The following is a 14,557-nucleotide window of genomic DNA, read 5'->3' as shown; positions in this document are numbered from 1 at the left end:
AAATTTTTGAATTTTATATGCACAAATGCTCACTTAAATGAGATATTTGCTTAAATATGTAAAGTAGGTAATGGTTCTTTAACACTTCATTGAAAAGGATTTTTGCTTTAATGAAGGATCTGGCCATCTGGTGTCCTGCAAAAAAAGAATGCCCTGATTTATTTTTTATATTATAATGCACTTTTTTTGCAATGCAACTTTTTTTATACTAATAATAATAGAAAAAGAATTCATTTGCCTAACTAAGTTATTTATTTACTTATGGCTCAAGGAACGCTGAGTTTAAGAATAATTCTAAAAATTAAAATGATTTCCAAGCTTTCTTTATTATTGCAGAAATAGTTTTACAGTTAGTATTAATGCAAGTGTATGTAATTATTATATTTACCTTGCAGAAACCATGAATACTGAATTGAATTTGTTTGAAACTTACTCCAAATTCTTCCCATTTAAGTTTAATAAAGTTTGCTTTATTCAAGTATATATAGAAATGTCTTATGTGATCTCAGGTAGCCACAATAAATTGATTTTTGCAAATGCCAACTCTACAGAGTTTGGGTGGCAGCCCAATGGGGTAAGTAGCTATCTTCTGCATTGTGGTAGGAATTTCTATGTAGTATATTTCAGCTCATCATTACAGGTGGAAGAGATGCATTATCAAGTAGGTGGTTGGGTAATTGCAGTTGATATTTTGGAAGAAAGAGTAGTTCTATGATGTACCCTTAGATGTCATTGGGTTAAGTGCTTCTTTAGATGTCACTAAATTGAGTATTTTATTGAGATTCCTTGTTACCACTATATACTGCACTGAAAAGAACAAAAGAACTTTTTTTTTAACTGTGCTCAAAAAGGTATCATATAGAATCAGATATAGTGACTTTTGAATGTGACCAGACCATAATACCTGTTTATTTAAGGAATAGTGCAGCAACTAATAAAATTTTTGATTCGAATTGCCAATAACAGCTGGTTATAATTTAAAATACACTTTTAAAAAACTTTTTATTCTCTTTTCTTATTTTGTATTGTTCCTCATAACTGGTATTTCTACCATTCTGTTCTAACTCTAGTGTCAATAATTCACCTATTGTTGTCTTATCGGAATACTTGAGAGACACTTAACTGCTTTCTGGCAGTTTTTTGTTGGTGTATCAACCATCTCTAGCCAACAGCTTCTCCTTCAGGAGCCACTCGGGTTTTAAGGCCTTTCCTGAAGCCTAAAAGAGAGGGGGCAGATCTTACCATCTGTTCAAAGACCAGGAGCCATGGCTGAAAAGGATCTTCTCTTGGATCCTGCCAACTGAAATTCCATGGCTGATGGGATCCACAATAGGCCCCTTCTGCCAACATATGTGGGATAGACCAATCCTATTGGAAAAGATGGTTCTGCAGATATCCAATGCCATAAAGAGCTTTAAAGATAATAACCAGCACCTTGAATTGCACCCAGAAGCAGATAAGTAGTCAGTGCAACTTGTATAACAGTGGTGTTATATGTGCCATCCTAAAGGCCTCCAAAACGGGAGGTGGATTATTACAAACGCATTCGTGACTGAGGCAGGTCCCCACAATCTAGAAAATTGCCACATCACACAAAGTTGTGCTCTCTTAGCCACGAATGCCACTTCCTCTTTGAGCAGGTGTTATGAATCTAGGAAAATTCTGAAGTTGTGCCCCGGGTTTGTCTGGGGCGCCGCCACCCCATCCAGAAAAGATGATAAGCTTCCAGTTCCCAAGCCTCAGTACATTTTATCAGGGTTCAGTTTATATATCTCATTGAGTTGTGTCTGCTTTGTTATTACATTTATCTAAATAAAAATATTAGAAAGATAAGCTTCAGTTCAAATGTTGAAGTGCTGTGTGCTTTTAAATGGTAAGAACATGATTTCCTTGAAAATTGCTGAGAAGTCTTTTGCAAGGTATCTGTGGAAAGATTTTGTTACAGAATTAATGTTTTGATTACACACTGTAATACTGTATCTAAACATTATTACAACTTGAATTAAATTAATGCAGCCAATTTGTACATTCTAGTGATAATTGTCAAGAGGAAAATAATCAAGTAAAAGCATGTTGCTAAGCCTGAAGTTAAGATAATTTTGGATATTAAAATGAGTGTATAAATGGCTGGATGTCCGCTAGTGATAATTTTAAAGAACAAAGGTTATGGATTAAAAGTGTATACATGATTCTTTTTCACTTCCAGTGTGTAGCAGTTCCATAGATTCTTTAAAAGAGGTAGTCCTCAACTTACAGCCATTCATTTAGTGACCATTCAAAGTTACAACAGCACTGAAAAAAGTGACTTATGACCATTTTTTACACTTACAACCGTTGCAACAGTCCCATAGTCATGTGATCAGAATTCGGACACTTGGCAACTGGTATGTATTTATGATGGTTGAGGTGTCCTGGGGTCATGTTTTGCAACCTCTGACAAGCAAAATCAATAGAGAAGATTCACTTAACAACCAAGTTACTAACTTAACAACTGCAGTGTTAACTTAACAACTGCAGTTACTAACTTAACAACTGCACTTACCAACTGTGGCAAGAAAGGTCATAAAATGAGACAAATCTCTTTTAACAACTGTTTTGCTTAGCAACAGAAATTTATCTTAAATGGGCTTGCAAGTTAATATAGTTCAAATGACTTAATGCATTTTTCACAAAAGTCAGATTTTAGAGAAATATTAGGTGGCTTATATTTTGCATATTTATAACTATGCTACATTTTAAAAATGGAAGCAGTTAAATAATATTTATTTTTCAGGTGACAATCTTAGCCCTGCCAAAGAATACACACGCTCAGGCAGCATGGATTCCCTGTCTTCTCAGTCTCCCACAACCGCTGCTCCTACCAGCCCTCAAGACACAGAGAAAAATAATCTCATAACGGACAGTGGCAATCCGTAAGTACATCTTTTTTGCTTGAAAGCCTATCTGCTGTACAAAAAGACTTACAAGGTACAGATGTCTGTATTAAAGTATTTGTAAGTACTAGAAATGTGGAAAGCAATTTTCTAAGTTCCTCTTCAGGTTCAATACAACAGAGTTTAGCTAATTTCTTTAGATTTAATTATTAAAAATGATATTGCAAATTCTTGATTGCATAGAGTCTCTTCAAGATGTCTTTTAAAACATTTAATTCAGTTACAAAATTACAAACATTTTAAACACATAGATAGTCAACAGTAGCTAAAATTATATTGGGCTATTTTAGAGATTTGTTCTTGCATAGAGGGGAGCCCTTTAAAGTTAGATTTTTACTTCATAATTCCTCCTCTCTTTGGCAGACCACAGAAGAAATGAAGGTTCTGTGTGTCAATTCAGTCCAGTCCCCCTGTCCCTCAGCAATATATTAAATACCTTAAGTGGTTTATTCCTAATTGTCACAACAGGAGATAGCAGCTATATGGACTTGCTGGTTTTAGAAAAGCTAAGTAGGATTATTCCTGTTAAATTCATGTAGAAGAGACCACCAGAAAATCCAGAATTATGGACTATAGTGTACAATTCTTTTCTACTCCCCACCCCCCCAAAAAAAGGTTAAGGTAATCACTTCCATATTATTTCCAAGAAAACTTTATGGACATATCCATGCAATCCCCACGATTTATGTTCCTTTCAATAGTTCAATCTGATTCCTAATTAATCCACAGGTTTTCACATGAATTTTTGTCCCATTAACATTTTGATTACTAATAATTTGCATTTAGGAAATTTTGTTAGGATGTTCATATTTTAGAAAGTACAGAGAAGCACAATGTATTTTTGAGATTAACATGAAGCTTTTAGGGGAAAAAAGCATTGCCTGCAGAGCAATGTTTTTTTTCTTCCTGCACCCAGTAATATTTAATCTAAAAATTCACCTCTGTGTGCAATCATTTGAAAAAGAAAAATATGGAATCACACTGACAGCCACAGTGAAAGATTGAAGACTGTGCAGTTACATAGACTTTTTTATAGTGCAGCCCAGGGTAAGATTCTATTCTGGGTTAAGATTTACATGAAAAGTGCAATTCACTTTTAAAAGGAGTGAACCTTTTACTGCCATTCAGAACACCCAGAAGAAAGCCTGCCTAAACTCGTTGCTTATTAAAATTTTACGATAAAGATCTCATCTGATTATGCTTTTAGGCCTTCTAAAAGCATTCTCCTCCTTCCGCCATAGTCAGTGTAATTCATACTTGACAAATTTCCTATATAACTTTTTGTCTCATATCATATACAGATTTCGGTTGACATGTGTTCATGTCATTCAAAATAACACAAGTGACATCTATGTATTTAATATAGTATATTATGAGATCTTAATTAAAACATGTAAATATTTTATTCAATAATATTCAGTATATTATTCAACATACAGTATATAATATTCAGTATACTAAATATTTGGACACTTGAACTTCAGTAATAATTCAAATTTCAGCATATTTTAATGTTTAAATTTAAAGGTAAAAATTGGAAGATGCCATATGATTAAAAGTTGGGTAGTATAAGATAATGCACCAAATTAATGACACAAATAATGTTAGAAGGAAAAAAAAGAGATTAAAGACATCAATGATCTGTACAGTGTGGCTTAATTCAAGTTTCATATACTTGAATGGAAAGAGGATCTGTACTATAAAGCAAGGGTCTCCAACCTTGGCAACTTTAAGCCTGGAGGATTTCAGCTCTCAGAATTCCCCACCCAGCAAAGCAAAGCTGGCTGGGAAATTCTGGAAGTTAAAATCTGCCAGGCTTAAAGTTGCCAAGGTTGGAGACCCCTGCTATAAAGCGTGCAAAAGTGAGCTAGCATACAGTACATAATATTGTTTAGGGTGTCATTGCCACAGACTTGAAAGTTGATGCAACTCAACTCAGTACTGATGAAAGTCAAGGAATATATTAAATTTTTTCTAAAAAAAATACCAATGTGGCTAACAACGTTTTTAAATAAAACCAGGATATAAACTATAAACACAATTTGAAAAAAAATAAATTAGCCATAAAATGTGTAAAAGTCTATATTTGATAGAAGAGACACATGCTTACAGAATCTTTTACATGCAGAGGATCCATGCCCTATCTTGGGAGAACAGAATTGGTCTATCTTCAACATAGTGGAGAAATGATGGTCTTGTCCAGAAGGGGAACATTCAACAGGGTACTTTCTGGACAATTTAACATGGTTCAGGCTTCTAACAGGAGGGGGAGTCCTTTAATTTGGCATGCCCTAAGCCTGGTAGCACTTTAAAGCTCAATATCAGCTCCTAGAATTATAGTAGCTAGTGATCTTAGATCAGTCATCCTAGGATTGTTCAATCACAAACTTATTTTCACATTTTACACCAATTATAACTTTCATATACTTTTCAAACATAATCCCTTTTGGGGTCTATAACGTTAACCAAAAAAGGATGTTAGCATGACTAAGCATTACCAATGTTGAGCTACCAGCTCAAAAAAAGAATTTTGCAAGGGTGCCCACCTTGAGTTCAATGACAACTGGAATCAAGTCAAATTTCCAGACTCAGCCTGCTGTTTCCAGATGTACAACTCTTTCAAAATCAGGCTGAACCTCAGTCCCTCTATTCCAATTTCTTGTTTACCATCAGCACTTCTGTCTTACCAGAAAGTGAAAAACCCATTTTTTAAAAGAAATTATTATTACATTATCATTACAACGCTTTATTTCCTTTTTTATTTTTATTAATGCTAGTTAATAATTGTGCTGAAGCTAGTTTTTAGGTACAACTTTTTGGGGGAAGGAAACAGTGCTCTACCATGTCATGATGGCCAAATAATCATGGAAACGTCCTCAGATGGCACTGACTCAATGGCCTTGAATAAAAAAAAAATATTTTGTAAAAGTTGTAAAACCTATATATTGTTGTTAAAAGTACATGTTTCAAAACCCCATTATTGCCCTTTGAAGTATGCCTCAAGTATTTCCATGTCTTTTTTCTTTCATTACTGAAGAGCAGTTTTTTAATTCTTGATATATGCCCTTTCCCCAATTAAGTTGAAACTTAAGATATGAAGATTGGAAAAATCAGTGATCAGTAGTTTGCTGTGCTAAAGAGAATAAAATAGAATAGAATAGAATAGAATTCTTTATTGGCCAAGTGTGATTGGACGCACAAGGAATTTGTCTTGGTGCATATGCTCTCAGTGTACATAAAAGAAAAGATACCTTCATCAAGGTACAACATTTACAACACAAATGATGGTCAATATATCAATATAAATCATAAGGATTGCCAGCAACAAAGTTACAGTCATACAGTCATAAGTGGAAAGAGATTGGTGATGGGAACGATGAGAACGATGATAAATAAATGCATAACTAGGTAAAATAAATAATTGCATATTTATTTTTTTAACAAAATTCAAATGCTTAACTTTTTCATACTTCTTGGGAAGAATACCCAATAATAATATATATCAACTTTATATTAATTTTATATTTGTTTTTTAATTATTCCTTGCCCTTATAATGTTTTAATGTGTTTTATGGGTAAGAAAGTCCATAACTGGATTTGCTGCAGATTAGTTGTATACTATTTTTGTGCTATTTAGTCTGTTTATCTGTCTTTCTGTCTGTAGTCCATCCATCCATCTCTATGCTTAAATAGATTAAGAAATAGGTACAAAATATACCTGGAAGTTATCAACAACATGCTATTGCAATGATCATACTGTAGGTACTTGCATATTTTGATTTTTGTATGTAATGGACCTTGTCTGTCTTAATTTCCTCTTTAATCAAAATAAATAGCCACTGCCCTTAAAATATAAAATCCAATTATTACCCAAGTAATATTGGCTAAAGAAAAGTAATTATCTTCCTGTTTCTGTTTGTATTTAACAGCATATGGTCCCACTCAGTGTAAAATACTTTACATACAAGAAACATTTCCATCTTTGTTCCTTTATTCAGTTTTAATAGAATCATGGAATTGTGTGCCTCCTGTAAACAAAGACAGATTATGCATAGACATAGTATACAGATATACTATGGAACAAAATAGACTTGCCCAAAAGTTGGTATAAAATCTTTCCTTGGCCTCTGTCTCCTGCTTTCCTTGTTCACTGATTCTTGAGATAAAGGAATTCTATTTAGCAAGGTTACTTTAGCAACAAGTCAGATAATATCCAATAAAGTTTTTTTCCCCCGTATTTAATTTTTCCCCATGTTTAATTTAATTTTGTCAAATTTCCAAATTGTCCTTTTAGAAATGGAATTATATCTTATAATAATTCTTTCCTTGTAAAGAAAAATGACCAGCAAATATTTCTTCTTTAATAATTTTCCACATTCATCCTTAATTACTATTTTTTCATAAAAGCTACCATATTGCTGTTCAATACTTTACCTTACTGTAATATTTATCTTTCATGAATTACCATTTCATAAGCTAAATATAGAAACTTAATTTACTTTTTTAAATTGCTGAATCTCAATCTTCTATTTTAAAAGAGAAATGGGGGTATTTTTTTCTAATAAATATTTGACAGCAGACTCTTTACAAAAAAAGTTTTCACGATACTTTTTTTTAAAAAATGGTTTTCTTTGGCTTATTGTTAACTATGAACATTTCATAAGAAGTAAAATAAAAATAAAATAGAATAAAAATAATTAAATAAAATGAAAAGCTTGAGTGCTCACTTGCCATCTTGACTTTTTCCTGAACTTCTCATATATATCTGGAAGCAAACTTTTCTTACTAGCCTAACGAGGTTGAATATTTCATAAAGACAATCTAAAAGATGTTTGATATATGTTTAAAACACATATTATCGTGACTAAAGTTAATAATATCATTGATTTTACAGATCTCAGAACTAACTAGATGTTGCATTAAAATCATTAATTATTCTCATCAAATTATTTCAGATCCAGTGAGGTTCATTCACCAATGGTTTCCTGGATAAATCTAAAATCAACTACAGCACAAAGTCCAGTCACAACAAACCTATCATTTTTATTTCCGTCCTCTGCTACAGAAACTGAGAGACCAGTTGGAAGGTAATACTGGAATACTAATTTATTTTCACTGTAATTTATCTCTTATTACATAACCAAAACAGGATTGTTCTTTTCTGTTCTAACAATTAGCATAGATATAATTATTCTTTGATAGTTAAACTGTTTACTGTCATAATATGTTTCCATTCATGATATAAAGCAGAATATTGAAACTGTGGGGTGGGGAGGAAGGCATAGGCTTTAAGGACAAGGTTCAATTCTGGTCACATTGAACTAGTTTTTTTCTCTCTCTCAGGATACAATAATACATTTAAGACTATAATTCGCTTGTAATTTTCCAGCCACTGAAAAACCCTCTGATCAATCATGTCTTAGTAAAAAAAAAAAAATTGAAGTCATGCCCCGTAGTGAGCAAGGAGGGTGAGAATACTGAATTTTATAACAGTCTCATTTGAGAATGGGAAATTAAGATAATGGAATATTTTACAAAAAAAAGAAGTCATTCTTTCTTATAGATAAAAATAAGGAAGCCTCACATAACTTTTGTTACCAGAGAAAGACAATGAGATCAAATAAATTTTACCAAATGTTGTTAAGGATTTCAAAATGTTGCATTTTAAATTCCATAGTTGGAATGAAAGATGTTTGATTTTGAGATAATTGCTGAAATGTAAAACAATGTAAAAATTGAATAGTATAATACGTCTTCATTAGTCCTTCAATAGTGAGCTTTAATCTACACTTAATCATGGTAATTAGGACTGGAATTTTCTGTACTAAATGATGTGGTAATAAATGCAGATGTCACTTGACCCTGCTGCTTAGTGACAGCAGTTACAGCAGTCCTCAGTTACCATTATTAAACAAGGACTGCAAGGAAATTAAGTGATTGCGACTTCTGACCTCCAGCCAGCTTTCCCATTGACTTTGTGGAAAACTGGCAGGGAATGTTGCAAATCATGATTGTGTGACATAGGATATTGCAGTGTTGTAATCAAGAGGTGGGTGCCAATTACCCAGATTGTGATCACATGACCATACAAGAACTGCACCAGCTGAAACCTCAAGAACCAGTCCTAATTACCACAGCAGTTCAGTGCTGTTGCAAGTTGGAACAGTGGTTGTTAAGTGAGCACTACCTATAGTGACTTCATATTTTTAATGAGAAAAATCTATTCGTTTAAACTTTCCTTTTGCAAGTACTAGGATGATTTTTTAAATATTCATATAAATATGAATAGTTATAACTATATATATATATATATATATATATATATATATATATATATATATATATATATATATATATATTCATATTTATAAATATAAATATGACAGTTATAATTTTGAGAGAAAATGATAATAAAGGCTTTCAGTTTCTTCATGCTTAACAGCCAAAATATTATTTTTATTTAATGTGTCAAGTGCTACAGTGAGTATATCCTAATCAATCTTTAATACAAATTTGATTTTTAGCTACAGATAGTATCCAAAAACTACGCAACTGCAACTATGCCAACTAAGATGTAGAAATAATTTTAGTAACATTCAGTAAACAGGCTCCTGCATACTTCATAATTTGCTTCAGGGAAAGCTAATTATGAGCAAATCCATAAAAGAAAATGGATGAATAACGCTGAAAGATGTGCATCGCATGAGTGAAGCCTCCCAAAACATTAATCCTCTCCTGAATAAAAAAAATTAACACCATCAATTGAGACAGCAGCATTTCATGTTTCAAATGACACTTGAAACAAACAGGATTATTGATTAGCAGACAGAAAATGCACTGACAATTTCAGCAGAGCAAGAAATGCATTCATAGATAGATGAAGTCCATGAACCATAGTTTTCTTCTTGCTCTGGTCTTGCATCTTCTGCATTAACTGCTGATTATTGTTTTTGTAGATAAATACACACATACACACCGACAATGGCTCTTTTCTTGTATAACTAGAGTCAGTATTATTTCCTTTTATTGTCACATAAAATTGAGGACCTGTAAATAATTGTGCAACTTTTTTTTCCAACATTGTCAATAGAAAAGCCAGGGCAGTATATCCATGTGAAGCAGAGCATAGTTCTGAGCTGTCTTTTCAAACTGGTGCAGTTTTTGAAGATGGTAAGTAGTTGTCACTTTTATAATCCTACAAATAAGCACATCTTTTAGAAAGGTGACATGTAAATATCACATGGTCTCCTTAAATGGTGTCTGCCGCAATACATGCAGCATCCATTGTAAGCATATGTATTCCTGAGCCAATGTCTGATGAAGCTTAAAAAAAAAATCGCATTAAGACAATCTGTGCACAGCTTGGATTTAATCTTATTTGAACATTTAAGGGAACATAAGGAATTTTTTCATGCAACTGATTCTGTGGATCAAAGTAGAACTTGAGCAATATGAAGAATTTAATTGGAGATCCATATTAGCCATGGTTTTACCTCTTATTTTGTTGCTACATTGTAAAAATACAGTGTAAGGATGCAGTTTTTCTATTTGCATTTCCTTTCAACCCACAGCAGTTTTTTGTAATCAAGCCATCTTAATCCCTAGATTTCTAATCAATAGCCACACTGAAATGGAAATTCTGAGAGCTTCTGAAGCAACAAATCTGTAGGATACTAATCTGGGGAAGGTTTAGTGAATCTTGGTAAAAATGAACTACATTTTTGAAGATACAAAAGTACATTTAAAAAATCAATATTCATTCAATAAATAGGGCTACATTAAATAATATGTAAGAACTGAGTAAGAACTAGGTTTGGGAAACTGTTGAGCTCATACTACATAGACTATAAACGTACAAATACAGTCATGTTGAATGTTAGAAACCAGATTAAAGAAAATCTCTGTTGGCCCTTGAGGGAGATAAGGTCAAGAAACAGAACTCCTGGATTTCAGGAATGCACATTATAGTTATAAGATAAAATGACAGAAAATATAAAGCTATATTATTTTGAACTAAATCAAGGAGCTTATTTGAAATCAAATAAATTTAGGAATTATTTCTTTTATTATTTTATTTAAATTATTTTATTACATTGATTGTTTTAGGAGTTTCTTTCTCATGCTTTCCATGTTCTCAGAGCTGAGTTGTTATATTTTTCCCTTAATGGTTCATTACTCCCTTCCCAGTTTCCAAGGCCAATTCTACATTTGCTCATTGGCAGTCTTGTAGTTCTAATATTTTCTGTCAACTCCAAGTTACCTCTTGTTGTGATAAGTACATGCTAACCTAGGATTCCTTTTATACAACATTGAGTTATACCTCTCAAACCCCACTCTTTCATAGAATGAAAGAAATATCTTGTATTTAAGTAGAGAAAAAAATGGAACCAAAACAGGATACCCTTTTCAACCCTGACAACTTTTCAAAATAATTGTTTTCCTATGTTAATCTTATTCAGAACAAGAAAGCAGGTATTAACCATAAAGTGATTTTCAGGTACTATGAAAGGGAATAAATTGATTATTGCACAATATTAAGCAAGAAGTAATAGATTGTCCTGAAGGTGCTTTTTCAAAAGTCAACTGAACTTTGTTTTTTCTTGAAGATCTAATACTACTTCTTATCCAATAAGCTTCTTCAGTTCTTGCTGAATGGTAGAGAATGGAAGGATTTATATTCCTTGCAGTTAGTCTGGTTGTTAGCACTCTTTGAGTGCTAAAATAGATCATTGAGAATCTTTATAGACAAGGAGTGGGTTCATGATAGTAATATAGAAGATCTTTAGGTCAATCTAAAGTAATATATTTTTTATAGATGCTGTAGCTTTATTAGAGCAAAGGTATGAGCAAAAATGTGGTTACCTTCAAAAAAATACACATCCCAGGCTTTCATAAATATAGGAAAGTCTAGTGTGTGTGTGTGTGTGTGTGTGTGTGTGTGTGTATGTGTGTATGTATATGTATATGTATATACATACATACATACATATATACATACAATAATTTTGTATTCCAAGATATGGTTGGTTAGTTGGTTTAACTAATTTCATTTCAATAACATTTGCAGAACCGTCTCCAGTTATTTCTTGCCTTGTCCCATATGCTACAGAGGAGACATGATCCAGGTCTCCTTTATGAAACAGTATAATCTGATGGGACCCACATGGCATGCCTCCTCCATTGTGGTACCTGTCATGTGGAACAGTGTAACCCCCTGAAATTGGCTAGTTTTGACCTTGCCAGTCTTTACAAAGGCCTTGAAAACCTAGATGGTCCTTCAGGCTGTGGATCGAGACGTTGATATCCTGTAAAGTGTGAAATAACTCGTGTCCCCCAATTGAATGTGTTACTCTTGTGACTTGTTGGTTTTACAGGGTTTATTATATCTTGTTTATTTTTATACATGCTTTTGTGTGTGTGAGAGAGAGGGGCAGGGACAGAGAGAGGGAGAGTGTTTCGCAGCTATATAAATGTTTTAAATCAATCAATCAAAATAGCATTTCATCTAAGTTTAAAGTCAACTTATGTTTCTAAGTCAGCCCTGAGCTGACTTAGTATTTATCCCAGAAGCAATAAGAATGTCCTGTGTGGTAGTTCTGCTTTTATTTTGTCATAGAAGATTTTATTTTTTGTGTTGCAAGAAGAAAAGTATGCAAAACATTTCACAAGAGAAAACAAACATCCAGGATGACTTGATTTATTAACCACAAGCAGCAACTCTTCATTTAATTCTAATGTTCAACCATTGTCTTAAAGGTGGCATTTGCAACTTACATCATTCAGCTTGCAACTGAAGAAGGTGCTTCTGTAACAGAGGGCAATTATACATTATGATGCATTTTTTTTCAAAGAAGCTACATGCCTTCGTTATACTTGTCCTCTGCCAGAAAAGATGGCAATTGGCTCAAATACAAAAGAAAGTTAACACTTCTATATCTGTAGACCTAACTCCCTTTTTGGCAGTTGTTAACTGGTGGATAGCAGCAAAAACAGTAATGAATTACACATGAACTGTTAGCATGCCTCTTTTTTTTAAAAAAAAGTAAAATCTTGAATGCAAGCTATAGCACATTGATAACTTTCTAATGAGAAAAAAAGGCAAGGTAGTAGTGAGCATTAAGGGGAGAAAAATTCTTTCTGATAAAAGAATGTTTTGTAACTAACCATACTCACCCAATATCTGTTACATTATATCAGTGCCCTAAGTATTATATCTCAGAATCATTTTCTGCTCAAAGTGGGCGCCTACTCTAAGGTAATAGATTTTCCCATTCCTGATTGAGTTCATGGGTTGCTGTTTGCTGAGTCAGCTGAAGTCCCATGATGATACTATGGTTTTGGCTAAGGAAATGGTGGAAACATGAGGCTAATTTTGTTTTTGTTTTGGTGGTCTCAGATTCTCTGTAACATTGGCCATTTTTAAAAGCATCTACTATCATTTATCTCCCAGGAAATTGTTTTGAGTCAGTATCTCCCCATATCTCCAAATATGGTTCCTGACTTCCTACTGGGCATTATTCTTTTACCTCAAAAATAGAAATAAGAAAAGTTTCTCATGAACTTAATCTTTTCATCATCCTAAGACTTGGCAAAGTATTTACATTTTTTTAAACAAGTTAAGGCGGATTAAAAATTTTTTGGAAATGATCTGTTTTTCTGCATGAACTGAGAAAAGGGAGCAGAGAAAAAAAAAACATATTTAAAACAGAAATACGCATCCACCCTGTGGCTGAAATAAGTGAAGTTCATTTAGTTATTTTGCCGCACACTGTATTATTTTTGCTTATAGAAGATTAAAAAATAGTTTTTTCTATTATTGTTCCTTCTGTTCTCTTCTGTTCTTACTCTGTTTACCATTAAGAAAACAGAGATGCTATAGTTGCGTCTTGTCAAAAATTACCTTATAGACAGATTGCATCTGAATCAAAAGTAATAAAAGAGGAATTAAATATGTATTTAGTTGCTTCAAAGAGCTCTCTTAAAAGCAAGTTTAGTTTAAAGGTGTGGTTTCTTGGCATGTGAGTTGAAACTCCTGTAGTCAAATCTATGTATAAAATTGTTGTTGAAACATGTGGTTCACAAAGCAGGAATTTAACAGAATGCTTCTAGGCATGTCAGACCTTGTGTGTCTTCCTCAAAAGAAGAAAGGGAAATGCATTTTAAGGCCCTGTTTAAATTATCCCTTTGGAAAACGGGAGTTTGCATCCTTGGATTTGTTTCCACATCATTAAAATTACACCAAAAACTTTCAACCTTTGATTCAAGCTACTTCAGCAATGCCTTCAGGAATAGATAGCTGTCACAAATGAGATTCAGAAGCAAAGAGACTTTCCAAATGTCACGTGAAGTTTTTATGCAAGACCTTAATAGCCTAGGATAAGCTATGTTATGTTTTCCTGTGTTACCAGAACTACATTGCTGAATAAAAAGAAAGCTTGTGCTTCAAAGATTACCAAGGGCCATTTTTGAGCCTTTTGAGAGTCAGTCTGATAGGATTTAGCACACGCTTGTGGCATCAGGCTTTCTTTTAGCATGGTGGTCTAATTTATTCCTTGTCCACATGGCTTGTTTTTTATCTGGCAATTACTTAAGACAGAGATAGATTGTATCATTGCAGCCCAACT

The 14,557-nt window shown here is 33.2% G+C and overlaps 1 protein-coding gene across 1 annotated transcript in view; it reads left to right on the top strand.

The window, feature by feature from the left end:
• ARHGAP10 (Rho GTPase activating protein 10) overlaps positions 1-14,557 on the top strand; it is a 115,002-nt gene that overhangs the window by 93,398 nt on the left and 7,047 nt on the right. Inside the window, exons 20-22 of the mRNA XM_058192773.1 lie at positions 2,774-2,912; positions 7,889-8,020; positions 10,024-10,103. Of these exons, the coding sequence (XP_058048756.1) occupies positions 2,774-2,912; positions 7,889-8,020; positions 10,024-10,103 (351 nt within the window). The remainder of the gene's footprint in view (positions 1-2,773; positions 2,913-7,888; positions 8,021-10,023; positions 10,104-14,557) is intronic.

This window comes from Ahaetulla prasina, chromosome 8, assembly GCF_028640845.1.
Source record: "Ahaetulla prasina isolate Xishuangbanna chromosome 8, ASM2864084v1, whole genome shotgun sequence".
In the NCBI taxonomy this organism is placed as follows: Eukaryota; Metazoa; Chordata; class Lepidosauria; order Squamata; family Colubridae; genus Ahaetulla; species Ahaetulla prasina.
Note: the sequence above shows the minus strand (reverse complement) of the source record. Positions and strands in the feature narration are given on the sequence as shown.